Source organism: Tiliqua scincoides, chromosome 2 (genome assembly GCF_035046505.1).
Source record: "Tiliqua scincoides isolate rTilSci1 chromosome 2, rTilSci1.hap2, whole genome shotgun sequence".
Classification (NCBI taxonomy): domain Eukaryota; kingdom Metazoa; phylum Chordata; class Lepidosauria; order Squamata; family Scincidae; genus Tiliqua; species Tiliqua scincoides.
In genome coordinates this window covers 165,851,269-165,873,819 of record NC_089822.1, presented here as the reverse complement: position 1 = coordinate 165,873,819, position 22,551 = coordinate 165,851,269, and the positions used below count along the sequence as shown (strand labels likewise).

General features: G+C 45.3%; 1 protein-coding gene across 1 annotated transcript in view; it reads left to right on the top strand.

The window, feature by feature from the left end:
* The window catches only part of DNAH9 (dynein axonemal heavy chain 9), a 275,746-nt gene extending 253,195 nt beyond the window's left edge, over nt 1–22,551 (top strand). The window contains exons 65-69 of the mRNA XM_066612893.1: nt 117–308; nt 1,639–1,809; nt 6,461–6,643; nt 9,167–9,556; nt 21,404–22,551. Coding sequence (XP_066468990.1) covers nt 117–308; nt 1,639–1,809; nt 6,461–6,643; nt 9,167–9,556; nt 21,404–21,631 — 1,164 coding nt within the window. The 3' untranslated portion in view covers nt 21,632–22,551. The remainder of the gene's footprint in view (nt 1–116; nt 309–1,638; nt 1,810–6,460; nt 6,644–9,166; nt 9,557–21,403) is intronic.

Below are 22,551 nucleotides of genomic sequence, written 5' to 3'. Positions count from 1 at the left end.
ACTGGTGAAATGAAAGCATTTGCTGAGACTTGAACTTTAAAAGTCTGCATAGCGAAACTGCTCCTACAAAGCAGGGCCTCTTACAACCTGCTCATGCCCACTTGCTTATTGTTTAGGTTCCCTACGATGATTTGCGATATCTCTTTGGAGAAATCATGTATGGAGGACACATCACAGATGACTGGGACAGGCGCCTCTGCAAGACTTACCTAGAAGAATTTATCAAGCCTGAAATGCTGGAGGGAGAATTATTTCTGGCTCCAGGATTCCCCCTCCCAGGGAACATGGACTACAACAGCTATCACCAGGTAGCTCTACTGTTTGCATTTTGTTTGGCCTGTTCAAGTTCAGTTACTTTCTGATGTGGCAATTAGAGAGAAATTAGTAATGGAGAGTTCCAAGTCCAATTTGTTGCTTTTTCTAGTGGGTGTTTCCCTTTTTAGTCAACTGTTCACAATATGTTTGAAGGGCCCAGTTCATGTGCTCATTCAGTTCATGCATGAATAGAAGGAGCGTTTCTTTTTCTCAGATCAAAGCTGTCTTAGTGGAAAATTACATCTGTTTGCTCAAAAGGGACTTTCAAGCTCTTTGATGGTGGATCTGACAATGTTCCTTTTCCTTACCATTATTGCTCATTGTATTAATACCATCGTTTATGTATCACTTTTCTTCAGTTGATTTGGGGGTGATTTTTTTTCATAAGGCCTGCTGGGAGAACCTCCAGAGTCTTGAATATCCATCATTCTTTGGGATCAATGATCCTCTTTGGGAAAAATGTGGTGGCACTAGGAGAAGGTTGCACCAGGAGATATGGAGAGCAGCCCAAGACTGCAGCAGCACCGAAAATGGCTGCCACTGCATCCTGAGCACAACCTGGGCAGCGCTGGCAGCTCCTCAGAGGAAGGGGACTTTCGTCCCCTTCCCCTAGATAAGGCAAATAGCCCCACAATGGGGCTACTCAATTCCATGGTGACCCAAGAGTCACCGTAGAACCAAGAGCGTCTGTTGGGCCAGCAGCCTGAAACGGAAGCTTAGGATCCGGTGGAGGAAAGCTCCACTGGTCACGCCCTGCTTCCTCCCCTGGCATGCCTCCTCCCCACCCTCTCCCAGCTCTCCCTCCACCTCCTCCTGCCCTGGAATGCCACTTCCCCCCATACCCCCACCTACATCTCTGCCTCCCGGCAGTCCGCATAACCACAGAGCAGCAGTGGTCCACTGGCAGTAACCCAGTGCTGGCCAGCAATGAGCTAGCACCAGTGCTGAGGGTCACAGACATGCTTTACGGCATATTTGCGACACTGCTCACCAGCGGTAAGCCAGCATGCACTGTATAGGATTGGGCCCTGAGTCTGGTTTTATGTTAGAAATGACGTGAACTTGTGAGTGCTCATTAGGGTGAGATACATTTCCTAACCATGAGCTCAAATTGTAGCTGCCTGGACACACATGTCAAAAAATACCCAGTTGGTGAAAATGTATGTCCAGGGTCTGCTGTAATAATGACTTATTTTAGCTGGGGCTGGTCAGATTATAATCACAGCATCCTTGCCAACTTTTGCTTTTCAGCTATGTTGAGAAACATCTCCTTTTGATAAAATTGGTTGTGATGTCTGATACCTTGCTGATTTTTCTGACCAGTATATAGATGATGCCCTGCCTGCCGAGTCTCCATACCTTTATGGCCTCCACCCTAATGCAGAAATTGGCTTCTTGACCCAAACCTCGGAGAAACTCTTCCATACTGTTTTGGAGCTTCAGCCTCGTGACACCAGTGTGGGAGAGGGTGCAGGGGCCACTCGGGAAGAGAAGGTGAGTGATGGAACATGCACCAGCATGATGATGATGTGACTTGTTGATTGGTGATTTGACTTTCATTTTAGCCAAGACCCTGTTCAGCTTTAGACTAATGAGTGAATACAACCATTCAGTGTTACTGAAGCAGTAACTGTTTCACGAAAAAGCCATAATTTGTGCCAAGGAAGGTCCTGGAACTTTGCACTGCAGTGTTTTAGTTATTCCCCATGGTGGACACTGTAATAAAGAAATAGGTTCCTGGGTTCTGCTGTCTTTCAGCATAAGGTAGGACCAGTGCTTTTTTTGTAGAAAAAAAGGTGCAGGAACTCACAACTTGTTAATCTTTTGTTTGTTTGTTTGTTTGTTTGTTTGTTTGTTTGTTTGTTTGTTTGTTTGTAAACCATTTTTTATTGGAGAAATAAAATATTTTTTATGTGCTTCCCCCTAAAGATGAACTTACTTCTGAGTAGACATCCATAAGATTGGGCTGTCAATCTCCACATCCCCTTCCCCATAGCTACTTTTTCTAAGCATGGGGGAAAATACATTAGAGTCAATGGGGCTTCCTCCCAGGAAAGTGTAGAGAGGACTGCAGCCTCAGAGCTAAAGCCTATGGCTGTCTCCTCAGAAGTCAGTCCCATTAGAGCAGGGGTGCTAAAACTTTCAACTTTAGGGATGCTGGACCTTTAACAAGTGTATAGAAGAGAGAATTTCAGCAGGTGCAACTTGTCATCCCACAGATGACAAGCTGCACCTGCTGAAATTATCTCTCCTACACAATTTTAAAGGTCCAGCATCCCTAAAGTTGAAAGTTTGAGCACCCCTGCATTAGAGGCAGTGGGGCTCACTCCCAGGAAGGTGTGGAGAGGACTGCAGCCTCAGAGCTCCTCCTGTGCCTGTCTCCTCAGAAGTCAGTCCCAGTAGAGGCAGTGGGGCTTCCTCTCAGGAAAGTGTGGAGAGGACTGCAGCCTCAGAGTCCTTCCTCTGCCTGTCTACTCAGGCTGCAAGGCTATGACACTTTCCCAGGAGCAAGCCCCATTGAGCACAATGAGACTTACTTCTGAGTAGACACGCCTAGGCTTGTGCTGCAGATTGGCATGGGGACTGCACCAGCCAGCTTCCTTCCCCTCCTCCTCCGCCAAACCAGTACCTGGGCATTCCGTGGGTGCCACAACCCGTCTCCCTGGCTGTCTGTCTGTCTGTCCGTCCTCCTCCTTGGCGTTGGTGCATGTCCCCCGCGCCCTCCACCAGCTTGGAAGCGGGGAAGCAGAGCATGGAGGGAGGGGAGGCAGGCTGGGCTCAGGCGAGAGCTTGGGGATGGAGGCAGGAAGGGGTCGTTGTGCAGTCAGGTAGGGGCCAGGCACCCGCCCACCCTGCACCCCCCAGCACCCACCCAGCGAATGCCTCTGTTTTGCTCCCCCCCCTCAGAATGCCTTCGAAGGGGAGGGGCCCCTGCAAAAAGGTGCCAGAACTCCGTCCCCCCACGTTCCATTAGAAAAAAAGCCCTGGGTAGGACATACCCTATGGCTGTCATACAGAATGGTCAAAACAATGTATTATGTGCACAAACTGGGCTTCTTGGATGCACACCTGCAGTGAGTGACAGCAAGGTGCCTGTGCAAATTACAGAGCTTATGCTAGTCTCTGAAGAGGTGAGAACCTGAAGAGCTGGGACTTCTCAAACACCTGCACTGTGAGGACTGAGAACACTTTAAAATGCTCCTAATCCCCCTAAAGAAGGCAATCTAACCAAGCTCAAAGAGGAGGTGAAGCTGTCTTCTTTCTCTTCCGCTTGCCCATGTCACCTCTTCTTCTTCTCCACAGTATAAACATGTTAAAATATTTAGTCTAGAAAAACTCTCAATACAAGTTGCTTTAAGTTCTGTTAAGCAAAGCTTTTATTTTATTAAATTTAATTTCATTAAAGTTTCAGAGGTGTGGGAGGGTCCTTCAGAAAGTAAGATATGAGCATCACTTCTGTGTTTTGTGATTCAGGGAAAATTGAGGATCTGCCCCTCCATTATTTTTCCTGTTCTTTACACTCAGTGCATCTTCCGGCTGGTGTAGCCAGGGCTGTTAGTCTTCAGAGTGACAAAGGCTTTGAAACACTGGTGTGTATGGCCTCTTTTGCATTACTCACTGCATGCAGTTGGAACTTGCTTCTGAAGCCCTCTGGGGTGAAATCTGCCTGGGGTGAAACTGCAGATTGGTTCCAGAGACTGCCTGTGCTGATATGCTAAAAGGGACATGTGAATGGGCTGGGATAGATCACCAGCTTTCCAGACTTCAACCTGTAGTGTTATGGTTATGAGTTGTAGGTTCTTGATTTATGTTGTGCAATGTTGTCATATTGGAGCAGGGTGCAGTACAGTCCCAAATGAACTTGAGTCCAAACAAAGAGTAACACTTGTATCGAGCTGCAGTACCTCACTCTGCATTAAGATCTGTGATTCAATCCCTGACGTCTCCAGATAGAACTGGAAAGGACTCCTCTCTTAGACTCTGAAGAGCCACTGCCAGACACTATAGACCAGTGGTTCTCAAAGTTTTTACTGCCATGATGTATTTTGTCAGCAGCGGCAGCTGCTTTGCACCCCAGAATATCTTGCAGCTTCTGGGTAGTGATAGTGCACGACCCTCCATTGGCAGTGTCACAGTCCAGAGTGCTTCGTGGCTTCTGGGTAGCCAGCCTGAAAACCAACAAAAATTGGGTTGTGACCCATCAGTAGTTTACAACCCACAGTTTGAGACCCATTGCTAAAGATCAGCAGTTGCCAATCCCCAGCCACTGAGCCAGATCGGGTGCCTGCTACAATCCTTCCCTGGGTGAACGGAGCTTACTGTTCCACTGGGGAGTCTCTTCAGTGTGTCTCTGATTGCCCCTCAAATTGTGTACCAGCCAGCTGCTTCCATGTTCCATGCCCCAGCAGGCTTTGTGTGTGAATTTTCAGGCGGATGCAGCTTGCTGGCACATAGTTTGGGGGCGATCAGAGGCACATTGAGGAGGCTTCCTGGTGGAGGGGTAAACTCCATTCACACTGGGGAAGGGGTTTACTGGTGCACAGCAATCTCCATTTTGGAGACCGCTGCTGCAGATGATGATTGAGATGTACCTGTGGTCTGGCTCAGTAGAAATCAGCTTCATGAGTTCACTAGAAATGTCACTTGCATTATTGAAATTCCTCTGGTGTGCTTTGTTAAGGGATGAGCCTCCAAGTCTGCTTTGAATTTCACTTTAGGTCTAGAACTTCTTATGCCATTTTTCCTGAGGAAGAATCCTAAGATTTACTTGTATTTTGCTGTAGCTAAATGTTCTGGGTTGTGGGTCCAGAGAGTATGTAGTGTGTGTCCTTTTGTCTACTGAACTCACTCACATGCTAAACTCTCCACTTTTGCTGACCTGGATTCTTACCCTCCTCCCACAGTCATAGATCGAAACCTGTAGAGAAAGCACTGCTGATATTTGGTGCAGGAAGAGAGGACTGGGTGTCATTATTTTAAATATACATGGAGTATCCTTTGATCCTTAATAAAAGAAAACACTTGACAGACTTGTATTTCTGATTTTGTCTCAAAGTGAGATCTGACTGATGGCAAGGATGGGTGAAGAAAATGAACACAGATCCAGGGGGGTGACATGCACAATGGGGGTGACAACACTAGTGACCAAAATTGCAAAAATTGTGGTTTGTAGGAATAATACATCATGTGATATACTGTTGATGTGTAATTTACAGCAATGCAATGGAAAAAACTGGAGTGAAATATCTCCATTCCTTCAAAAGTTATGGTCAAAAAACTCAGAAAACAAAAATGCATCTCTGTTATGTAACTAAAAAGTATATAGATCATGTCTTGTTATCCGCTAAGGTTCCATTCCAGAACCCCTAGTGGATAAAAAAAATCCGTGAATAAAAAAAACAGTGGAAAAATAGATTTAAAGACCCACTTCCAGGTTTCTTGCCCCTCTGTTGCTTTTAATAACGTCATGTCTTGACACTCACAGGAGTTTGATTCTGGGACTCCCTGTTAATACCATAAAATGTGTTAATAAAAACAATTTAAAACAAAATTAAAAAGTGTGTCCCTTTACAATTGTGGTTTAAAAACAGCTTCTCTTACTGTTGTAGAGAGGCACTTAGCAATTAGAAATGCAAAGGACCCCCCTTGCCTTTGCCTGGCTCAGCTGAAGAATGGAATGATCGCTTGCATGACTGCCTCTCTACAACAGTAATAGAACCTGATTTTTTAAAACTGTGATTATAAAGGGATGTATTTTTCCCCTTCTCCAGGGATCAGCACATTCCTTCTCATTTGCAGGGGCCATTCGTGCTGAGTCAAGTCCGTATATAAAAAATTAGTGTATAACAAGGTTGAACCCGTATTTGCTTAATTCAAAGTGGACCAGTGAGACTGATTGTTCAAAGAGCCAATGAGATGTTGTTATGACACAGTATGGAACCAATAAGGTGTTAGTATGGTGATACATGATCCAGGGCATGTCCCAAATGTATTTGGGAAGTGGCTTGATTTAGAAGAGCCTGGCTTGGCTTATCTGTTGTACAAGCATATGTTCACTTTCATAGTGTGGTTATGGCTACTTGTTCCTCTCTGATGTTTGCAAATGGCTCTCACCAACTCTCTATCACTTCCCCTTGGCATGTAGGTAAAGGCACTGCTGGATGACATCCTGGAGAAACTGGCTGATGAGTTTAACATTCCTGAGCTAATGGCCAAGGTGGAAGAAAGAACACCATACATTGTTGTTGCATTTCAAGAATGTGAACGTATGAACATCCTCACTAGTGAGATCAAGCGGTCGCTGCGGGAGCTGGACCTGGGGTTGAAGGTAGAGGCTCTTTATGATGCATGTTTGAATGTCATTACTGAGGAGAAGGAATGAGTAGTATGTTACAACCGTGAGTCGAAGATTAGTGATCTTTGAAATAATTAAATACTAAGTTTTCAATGAGCATGCCATGTAAAAGGACACATTAACTGCAAAAAACAAGAAGATTTGCTGCAATATGATGCAAATGAAACCAAATGATAAAATGCCCAAAGATAAAATATGTCACGTCAGAAAAACAATATATAAAGTACTAGACAGTGGCTGCCAAATAATTGACTGATTACGTTGAAAGTAATATATGAAATTCAATGAGCTCCCCTTTTTTAACCTCATTGTCCCCTTATTGTTGCCTGTAGTGACATCAGAAGCTACAGCTGATTCATTTCCCCTGTTGGAGTGTAAACTGGAAACACATACGCCCCCTAGGCTGCCTAGTAGACTACCCTGTCAGTCTGTGGGACCTGTGTGTAGCTTTGCTCCACACCAGTTCCCTTCTTGACTTCTCTTTCCTTCAGCTCCATGGCTGGCCTTATTGGAACAATATAACTAGTTCCAGCCTGGGGAGGTTTTTGGGCTTGTGTATCTTGATCAGCAACACTCCATGCCATATAGCAGGGGTGTTCAAAGCTTTTGGCAGGAGGGCCACATCATCTCTCTGACACTGTGTCCGGGGCCGGGGGGAAAAAGAATTAATTTACATTTAAAATTTGAATAAATTTACATAAATGAATATATTAAAAGATTAACTTCTATGAATGAATGAAGGTCTTGCAATATCTCAAGGCCTATAAAAGGCCTTGCACAAAGCAAGACTGGCCTTTCCTTTGCTGCTGCTACTGCATTACAGACATGAAACAGCAAGCAGTGGAGGGAGCCCTCATTCCACAGCTCATGAAAGAGGTCAAACAGTTGCTCTCAGGCTGAGAACGGTTACGTTGGGCTAGTGCGGGCTTCAACAAATCTCTGGAGGGCCAAAGGCTCATTGGAGACTGGGGGCTCTCTGAGGGCCACATTGAGAGGCTTCGAGGGCCACAAGTGGCCTCAGGGCCGGTGTTTGGGCATCCCTGTCATATAGCATCCCCCCCTTGAAATTAATGGGGGTTTCAAAAGCAGCTTGTTATGGCATGGTGACGGGTTACTGATCAAAAGGAAAAGGATAAAAATACTACTGGCCATGCCCAAATCCTTGGACACACTGGTAAAGGAGCTGTTTAGCTCCTGGTCCATGTCTGCACAGCACATTGTTTCCTCCTGATCCTCCATTTCAGGCCACTGGATATTCCGATCCACTTCCTTTTAATGACACTGCCTCATGACAATCCTCCAGGTCATACCTATCTCTGTCCCCTTCGCACTGTGAAGTTTCTTCAGAGTCCCCTGTCAGGTTTATCTTGAAAATGTATGTCCTGTGCTTTTCCCTCACAGAAGGGAGGTGTCTGATTTCTTCACCTGCCTATCCCTTTCTCTGCTTCTTTTCCCTCACAGGGCAGTTGGTGTTAAATGACACTGGGGGATGGGGGCAGGAAGGAGGAATATTCCCTTGCCCTGAGAATGCCTCTGGAGGCCAAAACTCTCCAAGGAGATGCAGTGCTGCAGCATCACCGCACAGGAAGTTACATTGGATTGGGTTTAAATGTTCATCTAGATCATCAGTTGCAAACCATAGACCTCTGTGTTACAAAAAAGTCTTTCCTAAACTGCATAGCGCTTCCTGTTTCACACTGCTGTCTCTTATCTTTCCAGCCAATCTTGTCAGAAAGTCATGCCAGGCAGCCAGTTCCACCCTGAAATCAGGGTGCAGAGCCTGCTGGAGTGATGGGCAGCAGAAGTGGCTGCCCCTCATGACTTCCTGACAAGATCCGCTGGAAAGATTTGTGCCGGTAAGATATGGAACAGTAAGTGCCACGCTGGATGGAGAAGGCTTTTTCTAGGCACTGGATATGGCCCACAGTCCGGAATTTGGCACCAGCTGCTCTAGATTTTACAGAATATGCCCATCACTCCTTCACCTTCATTTGCAGATCAGTGGCATCACCAGGGTTTGCATCACCCAGTACAGGAGGCCAGCGCGTTGTCATCTCCCATGCAGGGGTGTGGCAACAACCCAGGTGGTAGGCATGGTGATGTACCATCGCCCTGTTACACTGGTTTTTTGGCCATACCTTTTGATCAGATAAAATTATTTCAGAGCTGTTTGTTTCATTGCATTCTGCTGTAAATTACACATTGAATGGTATATCACATGATGGTATCATTCCTACAAACCACAATTTTTGCTATTTTGGTCACTAGTGGTGTCACCCCCACAGTGCACATCACCCCCCCATGCTCGTCACCTGGTGTGGGCCGCACTCCCCTTATTCCCCTAGTGACTCCACTGTTGGATTGAACAAGAAAGTTTAGTCCACAGCAAATCTTAATTAACGGGATATCAAGACTGATAAATATGCTGCTTTGACATATTTGCTGTGTTTTCATGCCAGTGCTTTATATCTCATGCATTTTGATACCTATTTTCAGGGTGAACTAACCATGACCAATGATATGGAAAACTTACAAAATGCCATCTTCTTAGACACGGTGCCTGAGTCATGGATGAGGAGAGCATATCCTTCCATGGCTGGTCTTGGTGGCTGGTTTGCAGATCTTCTCAATCGCATTAAGGAGTTGGAGACATGGACAGGAGACTTCCTGCTCCCATCTGTGGTGTGGTTGGCAGGATTCTTCAATCCACAGTCCTTTTTAACAGCCATAATGCAGTCCACGGCCCGAAAAAACGAATGGCCTCTGGATAAAATGACACTGCAGTGTGATGTGACTAAGAGGAGCCGAGAGGACTTTACCAGTCCGCCACGGGAAGGTGCCTATGTCCATGGCTTGTTTATGGAGGGGGCACGTTGGGATATGCAGGTAAATAAGAGTACTGGAAGGCTGTTGGTTTGTGATAAATTGCTGCAGCTTGCAAGCAAAGAATGTGCGGTGTTTGTTGTGATCATAAAACCAAACTCCAGCAATAACCCTTTGATTTTTTCCTCACATGCATAACAGATAAATCTCCACATGGCCATGTATTTACAACTGTAGGAGAGAGCTGGTTAGGCTTGCCACTATTAGGGAGCAGGAAACCTCATCCCTTGGAACTATTACAGCTGTGAATCAATGCCAGGGGAAAGAAGGTGATTATGCACATTAATGGGTTTGTTCTGCAAGTGGAGAAAATGACATTCTAAAATTCCACATCCTGAGAAACAATCCATTTTTTAAGACAGATTGGGATGCCTGACAAGATCAGGGATACCACAGCTTCTTTGTTTCCAAGACTAGGAATGTTCCCTGAACTGTATTCTGTGAGCCAACTCAGGAACTGTACAATTCCCTATGCAGATGAGTTCTTGAGAGCCTTTGCACATTTCTGTGTAGCAACTAAGACTTGGATGAAAAATAGAAAATTGAGGGGGTAGTCGAAAGCACCCAAAAGTGGATCTGTTTCAAGGATAATAATGCAAATGAAAGTAAAAAGACAGTCTTGGTTCTGCTCCAATGTATACATTCATTCTACCCTTTCATTTTTGTTTCTTTCACTCCTCAACCCTGATCAGGACATTCCAAATTCTTCAAGAAACTTTGAAGAAAAATAAGTAATGCTAGTTTGTGTAATTTACTCTCAGAAATTATATTTCCTTGGTGCAAAATTGGAATTACTTATTCCCTTTTTTTTTTTTTTTTGGCCCAGAGCACACATGGGCCTGTTTCAAGGCCCTGCCAAATGGAGCAGCTGGTGCTGTCAGCCTTGGAAGTTAAAAGGCTTCTTGGTTTGTGCCCATAATTGAGGTATCCAAGTGGATGGCTGTCTTTTACTCCCCAGCCTTGGCAGTTTCAAAGCACCGGAGGTCAGAGGCATCTCATGGGTAGGTTTCCTGAACCTGCCTGATCCCCAGCAGAGAATGAGCAAAAGCTGTAGTGGAGTATCCAGAACAGCTGTGGAGCTTTCAAGGAAGCAACACCCAGTTTCATTTTCCTAAAACAGTGTGACAGGTCACCTGCACATCTGACCCTACTTGGCATACCTTGATCTCAGTAAAGTAAGTCATCAGGCAGACAACCAATCTCCTCAGGATGGCTGCTTCAGGCTATTTTGCTTGTGGTTAGGTTTTTCCCAAATTGTGCTGCATCCTAAAATGCATTATCTCAGGCAGCCTCCTTCTAGCAGTGTCTCCTCATTTACAGAGTTTTCCCTGTAGTAACTGTAGTTACCCCTGTCCCTGTAGTTACCCCTGCTAACTGAGTAAGAGGCACTTTTTCAAGTGGGTGCTCCTTTTTTTTAGCAGGGGGAGAGTAACTGGCCCACCTCACCCCAGCACTGTCTGTTCTAGTGGCAGTCTGCTGGTATTCATTTGCATCTTTTTAGATTGTGAGCCCTTTTGGGACAGGGAGCCATTTAGTTATTTGATTTTTCTCTGTAAACCGCTTTGTGAACTTTGAGTTGAAAAGCGGTATATAAATACTGTTAATAATAATAATAATAATAGTAAAAGCCCACAAGGGGCCCATATGGATCCTGTGCCAGATCCAAGCATGCTGGGTGTTATTTCACTGGCGCTGACTTGATCCAACCCGATCCTGCTTCCAAGCCTGAGATGGGAGATGGGATTGGGCGGAGGCGGCCTCCACCAGTCCCACTCCCCTTCCAGGCCGGTCCCACCCCCACCCTCCCCCTCCCAACCTGCAACTAGGGCAGGACCTGCAGCCTAGGGGGAAGGGTAAGCTTCATTACCAGGAAGAGGACAGCTGCATGTACCTTCAAAAGTTTATGGCCTATCTTGGTAAGGAAAACACTTGGAGGGGGAGGATACCAGAGTTTTCCCGTCACTTCTTGCTTCAGTTAATACAGGGCCCAGTCCTGTCTTTCCAATGCCAAGCAGCTGCAATGTAACACCAAGGTAAGCAAACAAATATTCCCTTAACTTGAGGAGGCCTTCATGACTGAAAAGTGATAGATTGGATCTCCACATTGGTAGGATTCAGAAATAGACAAGGCTGATTGTGGCCAGCAAAACCTTTGTGAGGAAGGGCAAATAGGTAAAAAATTGAATATTTGGTTTCATGGGACACAACCAGAATGAGGAATGTTATGGGATGTTAGTCCACACAAGCAAAAGGTATATCTGCTGAAAGTTAGTACTGTTGAATGAGGTGCTATAATTTTCATGCCAAAAAGAAAAAAAAAACCATTGGGACAGCACTGTTCCCTTTAAACTGTGTGGCTGTGCAACTCAAACTTGGTTCCGTGCAGCTTGGTGTTTCTGGAATGATGATGATGTCAACACCATGCATCCAGAAATGACATGGAGCTGCCACATAGTCAACAAAGGGGTCCACACAGCGGCACACATCTCTTAGTGGGAATATTGTGGGACAGGACATTATTTGAGGTGTAGACTGCACGTGTTGTTCATAGTACATTCTGGGCAGAGGCATGCTCCCAGGGGTTTTCTTGGTTTAAAAAAATAATTTCTGCAGTTTTTAAAAGGAAAAACACTTCTTAGCAAGAAATAAAACTCAACTGATATTGCATTACAACTTAGGGGAAACAATCAAATATTGTTAGGAAGATCAGAAAATCAAAAAGCATGTACCCACCTACATTTGTCCCCAAAAGACTTTGGGGCCATCAGCCCTGCAGTGGTGGCAGCGTGACTTTGGGGACTTAACGGGCATCTCAAACATGAGTTTCAATAGCTATTTCTCACTGCATTCCCTAAACGTATTTATTCCTCTGCTGCAAAACACCAAGCAAGTAATAATGATATTCTTTCTCCGTGCTTGAACATTCATGCAATTTTTTTTACAGTACCAAAAGGAAAAAGAAGACATTTCTGTATTGCCCAGATGAATCACTGATTCTGCATTCAGTACCTCTGTTAGCAGTGCATGTATTCTTGTGGGGACAAATGCGGATGACAGTACAAAGAATTATTAACTCAGCCATACTCATTCAGTCTTTTTTGGGCTGCATTTCCGCTAGAAATTAATCCTTTCCATAAGAACATGAGCTCTGGAGTTCAGGGTAATCACTGTGAGGAGTTATTCCACTTTAGGTAAGAAATTTCACTGTAAGGTGACAGTTCCAGCCAAAAACAGCAGTTCCGCCACTACCCTCTACTACTCGGAGGATTCAACCATGTTTATGGATGTATTCGTATTACTGAGCAGGAGGCTTTACATTTATGGACCCATCTATAACAGCCTCCTACCTAACAAAAGAAAACCAAATGGATTTTTATGAGGCCTAAATTCCCTGCTAGTATAAATTGCCAAAGGCAGATGAATTACAAATGCTGAGCACCTCATCCCTTACTGTGGAAAAAGCTCTTTCCTGAAGAGAGCTGCTCCATCCAGGTCCCTTCCCTCCTGTGCCTTTTGCTGAGGGCAGCAGCTTACATTAAGCCAGGCACTGAGCAGCAGTGGCATTAGGAAGGGGAAGTCTCCTTCCCCTGCCTGGTGGGTGAGCAACTTTACCAAAAGCCATAAATAATACATGGAGACACTGCTGGAGGCAAAGTGCTGACACCCCAAATTGTTGGGCTCCCCACACCATAAGAACATAAGTACAGCCCCACTGGATCAGGCCATAGGCCCATCTAGTCCAGCTTCCTGTATCTCACAGCGGTCCACCAAATGCCCCAAGGAGCACACCAGATAACAAGAGACCTCATCCTGGTGCCCTCCCTTGCATCTGGCATTCTGACATAGCCCATTTCTAAAATCAGGAGGTTGCGCATACACATCATGGCTTGTACCCTGTAATGGATTTTTCCTCCAGAAATTTGTCAAATCCCCTTTTAAAGCATCTAGGCCAGATACCATCACCACATCCTGTGGCAATGAGTTCCACAGACCAACCACGCGCTAAGTAAAGAAATATTTTCTTTTGTCTGTTCTAACTCTCCCAACATTCAATTTTAGTGGATGTCCCCTGGTACTGGTGTTATGTGAGAGGGTAAAAAGCATCTCTCTATCCACTCTATCCTTCCCATGCATAATTTTGTATGTCTTAATCATGCCCCCCTCAGGCGCCTCTTTTCTAGGCTGAAGAGGCCTAAACGCCGTAGCCTTTCCTCATAAGGAAGGTGCCCCAGCCCAGTAATCATCTTAATCCTGCTTGTCTAAGGGCCTGATTAACATAAGTGTTTGGAGAGTGTGCTCATATGACATGTAGTGAATGTATATGGAAGACCTATATTGCATGAGTCTGCCAGCATGTGCTAACTATCATGCACCAGTGTGCTGGGGTTTGTGCAGCTCACATCTACGTTCAGCAGCAAAAGATGTATTTGCTGGCAGGTAATGCGTGAAGCAGCCCTTGGAAGAAGACTGGGAAGCAGTGGCGTAGCTAATGAACATGTAGTTCGGTGCAGAGCTCAAAATGATGCCCCAGAGGTGATGTCACAACCGGAAGTGTTGTCACACTCGGGCTTTTTAAAAAGTGCAAATTGGGGGAAACCTGCCTCCTCCCCCCAGCAGTTCACCACACACTTGATCTGCCACCTCTCCCCAACCAGTGGCATAGCTAAAACATCTATATGCTACCTGTAATCAAAGAAGATTTTGTAGCCCACTCCATGACAAAATCAAATTTAATTAAGTAAATAAATAAAAAGTGTGCCCCTTATTTGTTAGAGACACTGTGTTGGGGTGAAGAGGGATGGTTATTCTCCCCCTGGTAAATTTAAGAGGAGCACCACTTGAAAAAGTGCCTCTTTACCAATTAGCGGGAGTATCTATGTTATGATACATGGAAATGAGAGCTGACTCGTAAGAGGCATTTGGGTCTCTTCAGCCTAGAAAAGAGATGCCTGAGGGGGGACATGACTGAGACATACAAAATTATGCAGGGGAAGGATAAAGTGGGTAGAGAGATGCTCTTTAAACTCTCACATAACACCAGAACCAGGGGACATCAAACCTCCTGATTTTAGAAATGGGCTATGTCAGAATGCCAGATGCAAGGGAAGGCACCAGGATGCAGGTCTCTTGCTATCAGGTGTGCTCCCTGGGGCATTTGGTGGGGCTGCTGTGAGATACAGGAAGCTGGACTAGATGGGCCTATGGCCTGATCCAGTGGGGCTGTTCTTCTGTTCTTATTAACACCTTTGTGGTTCCATGCTGTATCATGACAACATTTCATTGGCGCTCAGAACAATCAGTCTCATGGGTCAGTTTTGAGTTAAGAAAATCCACTTTTTGTTCCATAAGGCAGTTGCATTTTTGTTCTCTGGTTAATTGGCCATAGCTTTTGATAGAATACAGCTATTCAAGTGGGGTTTGTTTCATTGCATTCTGCTTTAAATTACCTTTCCAATGATATATAACATGATGGTATTATTCGTACATGCCAAATTTTTTCACAATTTTGGCCACTGGTGTCAAGCTCAGCTTGTTGCCCCCCTAAAGCTTGTTGCCTGGTGCAACCACTACCCCCTGCACCTCCTTAGCTATGCAACTGCAGGGAAGTGAGAACAGGTTGGTTGACATTTGTACCAGCTAAATTATTGGAGTGCTTATAAAGACAGATCTACACAGAGCTTCTTTCAGGGAATCAGATGTGCTCAAGTGATGTTTCTAATTCCCAAAAGGCACATTGTGGCTTTAGCCTATGGTGGAACAATATATTACAAGTGAGCATGTGCAACAAATGCCTAATGGCTGTTTCTTGGAAGGAGAATCAACTTCAGGAGGGGACAGTTTGGTGTGGCGTTGTGGCTGTGTTAACACTTCCCCATCTGCAGTTTGTCTGCTGAAAATTGTTCCTCCAGCTACTTTTCTTCCCCATGATAGTCCAGATGCATGGTTTCCAATGATAAAACACACATCTAGGATCCTGCCAAGCAGGGCAGCAGTAGGGGAGCAAATTTCAGCAGGTAAGCGCCCTCTCCCTCACAGCTTCTCCAGATAATTCTTCCCTACAGGAAGCAGACGTCAGGCAGTTGTTGCACATGTGCTCTTACACCTTTTTCTTTCCAAAATACATTGTCCCTGTAAAGTTTTTCCATGCAGCATTATACCTGCTTTTTTTTTTTTTTTTTTTTTAAGATGACTTTTCCATGTTTTCAGTGTACTAGCAATATCCAGAATCAAGACAACCCAACCCTTTTGGTAGACTTGCCTTTAATGCTAATTCATGAGCCAGTGGGGCAGTGGATAAAGTGTGGGACTGGACAGACTCAGGTTCAAATCCTCATTCAGTAATGAAACTCACTGGGTGATTGTGGGCCATTCGCAACAACTCAGCTTCATCCCCTACACAGGATTGTCATGAAGATAAAATGCCACATCCACCACCACAAGCACCTTTGGAGAAGGGAAGGATGCATACAGAGTAATCCTTTTATTCCTATCTCATCATAATGATTGAATTTTCTTTGTTTGAATTCTTGTTTGCTGTTTTGTTGCTTTTTGTTGTTTCTCATCGTCATGATTATTGTTTAAGCCATTTCTGCCCAATGTTGCAAATACGCAACAGGGATCAAATGTGTACACCTGTGGGCTGACAAATGGGTTAAGGCACCAATCCTACCTCCCCCCAGCTGGTGCAACCACGCCCAAAAAGAGCATGCTGTATCCAGCCAGAGCGAATTGGGAGGCTTCACAGGGGGAAAGATATTTAAATCTCCTTACCCCTCTATAAGCCACCTTCTTCACAATGCATCTCCTTGGACTTGTGCCAGCTCTGGCACTCTGTAGTTGGCACAAGTCCAAGGTAAGAAAGGGGTATGGAGAGGCTGTTGATGGAAGAGATGGGATCCGGTGTGCACCATCACCACCAGATCCTCCCCACCGCATTTCACCCCTTCCCATCCCCACCACTGCCTTATCTGCTCCAGCGGCTGTGACAAGGTCCATAAATGTCATGGGAGTGATGCTGCCTCTTGTGGCAGCACTCCCAAAATGGCCGCTCTGTGCTCTGTCGGCCACCATTTTGCAACACTATGCAAAGCACTATGGCTAATAGCCCATTCCAGCCTAGGATTGGGCTGCCCCTCATGGTTTTATGACCTTGATTGTTGGCTGCTTTGGAGATGATGAAAGGTGGGACAGAAGTGTTTAAAATAAAAATAAATAATTGGAGAATGCAGTGCCAGGCATTCTTTTGATGACTTATTATCTCAGTGCAAAGAGAATGTACAGGCGTATACACACTTATGCCCAACCGCATGCCAAAATGAGCTTTCCAAGCAGCGAAAATGGGTTGTTTCCAAGTCAAAGTTTCTTTTGATCAACAGGGAGATGAACTTATGAATTAATGCCATGGAGCGATCTAAGAGATTGAAAACATTGTCAGTCTAAAAATAGAGGGGTTGTTTCATGGAAAATGGATTTCCTTTGTTTCAAACAACAAGGTGCCTGATGGGAGGTTGCCTGTTTGTTTGTTTTTTGTGATGGGGTAATTATGGATATATTCCAAGCTGAAATAAGCTGCCACATCAGTTTCTGGAAGTGATGTTGTTGCAAGGATTATTTTATGTTTACTCACCACTATGGATACCCATTACCAGAATTACCTTAATGTAATAGTGTATAGTACATTTTGTTACTGCAAAGAGGTCACATTGCTTACTGTTGTATATGGGTATCAGAATGCAAATTATTTTCCTAGAATACACTGATCAGGAGGTTTTATCTGATATAAAATCCTCATCAGTATGCACCGCAAATATAAAGATGTTAAGCATAGTAAGAATTGGAACTACAGTCAGAAGTAACTCTTGTAGCATACGCAATACGAATTGTTCCTGTTCTCTCATTATTTTTGATTCTTTGTAGCCTAAGGATGACTCCAGGCGATAGCGTACACTCTCCATCTCTCAAAAAATTTCTTGCTAGCCTTTTCACTTCCTCAGCTTTGAGTCACAGTATATGAAGTTCCTATAGTATGAATGAAATTTTAGAAAACTGACAGGTTGTTAAAGAAGTTTCATTTATTTACTCCTATCCTTTACCTTAGCAGCAAGAAGAACCCATAATACTTCAGCCAGGCGAAACTAAAGCCCTGGGTACCTCTGCTTGCCCAGGAGCAAGCCTGTCTGAGTCCATTTATAAGCAGGAGGCTGCAGTACAAAAGTATTTTTTCAAGTTACCCTCCTGCAGGTTGTGTTATTTCTAACATAAACAGTACCCAGCTATGTTAAAAAGGTAAATAAATGATTGACACTATTTCCCTCCATTCTGCATGAGTATAGCACAGTGACATCATAGTTTCTCTTGCAGTGAGTGGGCAGGCACAATGACTTGTCATGTGAAACTTGGTGGGTCTGCTTGGTGCCATTGACTTTATTGTTCTTCCCTTATGAAGGTTTCACTACCACACCTCAGCTGTGTTGTCATCTACTCTCTGCTGTTCTTTTCTTTTTAGTCTGGCCCTCACCCACTGGGTGCTGGTATTAGCATCTTAACTGGAAGCTTGCTGCTTTCCTTGCAGTTGTGCTAGCCAGAAGTCTAACTGATCAGTAGTACTGCTCATGCTAGTGATGATATCAACGGCCTGTTTTCATCTTAGGATCCAATGAAAGTTATGTGGGGATTCATCACTAGATTTCATGATGTTTTGATTTTTGCTTAAAAGCAGTTATAGGGGAGGGGCTCCAAATGTGATCAAAACTGCAGGGTTAGGGGAAGGGATGTTTAACTCTTTTCTCCTGCCTGTTTTTTCACATTTCAGTGCCCTCCCTGAAGTGTATATTAGTTCCACTGGGGAAAATATACAGATACCTGTATTTCTGTTCTGGTGATAAGTGTCCAAGTACAAGGCTCAGCTTTCCACACTGTGAATTCATTTTAGTTCTCTGAGAATCAAGTAATAATTTATATGGCACTGCAAGAGGTCAGCTCTGGGCATACAATTCAAATGCACACATTATACCAAACCGTCATGATCAATTAGCCCACTTTTAGCAGCTTTGCACCAGTATGGTAAATGTGAGTTTGACTTTCAAGCTCAGTGTGCAGTGAAGCAATTGCACAGCAGCTTTGCTGTGTGCCAAACTCTGCACAAAGACCACAGGAACTCATATTCTCAATAAATCAAGCTGGCCACTTGAAGTTACCCTGTAAATGAAGGTGGAAAAAGGTCACTGTTTTCATCAGCTTTCTTTCTCAGAACTAATCATTCCAAGAAATTTGCAGACATGCATATCATGATGCCAGCAAATAATGACTCATGAGCTACAACACACTCTGGGAAGGACTAGAGCAGAGGTCGGCAACCTGCGGCTCTAGAGCCGCATGTGGTTCTTTCAGCTGTCTGCTGCGGCTCCTCCCGGTGAAAGTGGCAAAGGGGTTAACAGGAGGCACCTGTGTTGGGAGGGCAGGCTGCTTCCCTCCGCTCCCTGAGCTCACTGCCCTCCTCTCCCTTCACCCCCACCCGCCCCACATTGGTTTCCCTTTTCAATTTTGCCCTCTGGAGGCTTAAGCTCCCTGTTTTTCCCTTCCCCAAATCTCCAGCAGGCTCAGCCAATCAGCATCCAGCAGGCTCCTGGCTTTTTCTGTTGGAATGGCTCAGGGCTCTTCACTGGCTGATCACCAGCCAATCCTGAGCTGCCCTCCTCCTCAGCCATTGCAAGCCCTTGCAGCCAGCCTTTCCTTGAGCAGGTCCCCACTCAGTGCAAGGAGAGGCTTTTCCTCCACAGCAGAGGAGACATCCTGTGTGTCTACTCAGTAGTAAGCCCCATTACAGCAGATGAAGCTTACTCCCAGGAAAGGGTGCCTGGGATGGCAGCCTTGAAGCCTGCTCAAGGCCAAGCGCGAGGACGGGTGAGTTGGAGCAAGAGTAAGCCCCAATGTAATCCCTGGGCTACTCCCAGGAAGGTGTGCAGGGCTGTATCCTCAGCCTCCTCCTGTGCAGGTCTACTCACAAGTAAGCCCCACTGTAGTCAGTTGGGCTTCCTCCCAGGAAGGTGTGGAGGGCTGCAGCCTCAGCCCCCTCCTATGCAGGTCTACTCACAAGTAGTCAGTGAGGCTTCCTCCCAGGAAAGTGTGGAGAGGACTGCAAGCTGAGAGCTCCAACCAACTTGTCTGCTCAGAAGTCCCATTGTAATCAATGGGGCTTACTCCCAGGACAGTGTGGAGAGGGTTGCAACCTGAGTGAGGGAGGGCAGGCAGGCAGGGCAGAAGCTGGCCTGTGGCTGCCCCCCCTTCTTCTCTTCCCCACCTCTGGAGTCTGTGTCCTTTTTTCCTTCCAGCAGGGTGCCTCTGGAAGGTGGGGGGAGTTCTTTAGTATCCATGTAAGATAAGCAGATGTCATAACCACCATATGTATTGGAATCCTGGAAGATCTGGTGAGGAGTTAGATGTGGTGTCAGCAGTGGCCCCTTTAAGGGTAAGGCCTGGGCATCCAGCAGAGTGTGCTGCACAGCTGCAGCCACTTGAAGACAATAGGGCACTCAGGGATATAATGGGCACCTGAGGAAGGGGGTGTGGGTTGTAGAGGAGACTGATTGACTGGGCTTATTGACTTTGATTGACTTACTTTGGAATCTGATCTTGGACTGTGACTTGGCTTATTGACTTTGGACTCTGCCCTGGATACTCTGACTGACTTTGTGACTAATGGACTGCTGGAGACACTGGAGTTTGGTGTGTGGCTGCTGTGCCCTAGACCTGCTGAGGACCAAGGGGCTACTATAGTGGTGGGAGGCTGCTGACAGGAGAGAGGACCTCTGCAGGTTGAACAGGCGAGCTACCCTGGAGGTGGGGTCCAGCAGGACTACAGGGCAGAACCAGGGTCATTTGTTGGGGGAAAGAAGGGAAGCTAACTTGCTTAAAGTGGGCATAATTCTCCAGGCGGAGACTCGTTGGCAACCTTCAGTCTCGGAAGACTATGGTATCGCGCTCTGGATGGTGGTTCTGGCACAGCGTCTAGTGTGGCTGAAAAGGCTGATTCGGGAGTGACAATCCCTTCTGCACTGGGAGCAAGTGTAGTGTGTCCCTGGTCTGTCTCCCTGGCTATGGGCCTTCCTTCCTTTGCCTCTTTGCCTCAGACTGTTGGCCAAGTGTCTCTTCAAACTGGGAAAGGCCATGCTGCACAGCCTGCCTCCAAGCGGGCTGCTCAGAGGCCAGGGTTTCCCATCTGTTGAGGTCCACTCCTAAGGCCTTCAGATCCCTCTTGCAGATGTCCTTGTATCGCAGCTGTGGTCTACCTGTAGGGCGCTTTCCTTGCACGAGTTCTCCATAGAGGAGATCCTTTGGGATCCGGCCATCATCCATTCTCACAACATGACCAAGCCAATGCAGGCGTCTCTGTTTCAGCAGTGCATACATGCTAGGGATTCCAGCACGTTCCAGGACTGTGTTGTTTGGAACTTTGTCCTGCCAGGTGATGCCAAGGATGCATCGGAGGCAGCGCATCCAGGCAGAGGATGGCCTTGGAATCAGGCAAAACACCATAGAGGACCAGGCGTCTGAAAACACAGGACAAGAATGTATGACAAAACTAACTAAAAGCTACAAGAGGGGGCTACATTATAAAAATGGGACCTATAAGAGCATAAAGGTGGGGGGAAAAAAACTATATATGCAGTATTATCTTCATTTTAGATGACAAAAGGGTTTTGTGGCTCCTGAGGTTTTTTCCCCTCTGGAAATGGGTCCAAATGGCTCTTTGAGTGTTTAAGGTTGCCAACCCCTGGACTAGAGACAAAGCCATGTGTGAAAAGGGGCATTTGGCAGTATGATCTCTCATTTCCTTGTTGTCTTCCATAGATGGGGTTAATTGCTGACGCCCGGCTGAAGGACCTGACTCCACCGATGCCAATTATTTTCATCAAAGCCATCCCTGTCGATAAGCAAGACATCCGCAACGTGTATCCATGTCCTGTATACAAAACCCGCCAACGGGGCCCAACCTATGTCTGGACTTTTAACTTGAAGACTAAAGATAAACCTTCCAAGTGGGTTCTGGCTGGGGTAGCACTTCTCCTCCAAATTTAGATACCAATTCATATTTTCCTAACAGACCACAAAAATCACTTTCTTATTTGTTTTTAAAATAGAATGAATTTGCATCCAGTGTTGTCTCACACATCTGCACTTGTCACATGATAAGCCTAGCATCAAGTGATGACTTGTGTGCACGAATGGGCCTTCACAGGTCATGCACCACATTTATTGTTTCTCCCATCTTGAGTTGCCTTTTAGTGCTAAGTTTTCCAGTGAAACCAGGTCACGCATTCAGCTGTGTGATGTGTGAACTGATTTCAAGGATGGACTTATACCATTATTTGTATACATTTAACCAGTCTCAAGAAAGATTTTTTTTTTTAAATGACATAGCTTTTTATAAAGTTGGAGCATTTTTTTAGATGATGTCACCTTGGGAGTCTGCTAGAAAAAAGTTAGGTTGTGCTGAATTGTTTTTATCAGAAAGGGCTTGTTGACTTGTCCTGAAATTGAATAGTGCAACTAACTTGGCAAGACTTCCTGAAAGAGGCTGCTAGGCATTGAAACGGTTGTGGGGAAATGGTCAGGCGATGATCCTCTATTGTACAAATGGGAGTTCTTCCCTTTTTTGAATGGAGTCAGTCATTTATACTGCAGAATGACATTGTGACTTGTCCCTTACATAGAGAAAGGATTAATTCTACTTCAGCTACCCCTAAAAATGCTTATCTTGCCCAAGAGATACCAGTTAAAGATTTGCCCTCACTTTACACAGCATCTTTTGGCTAAACAGAGCCAAGTCTGACACCTTTTTAAACAGATTGTACATTTTTTCAGAAGATTACACTCTAGGAATCCTGAGAAAAAGTGACTTTTCACAAAGCTGTTACAGAAGGTGACCCAGCAGAGAGGAAAGTAAACCAAACATTTCCGAATGTTATATGTTTCCTAATAAAATTTTATTTGTGTGA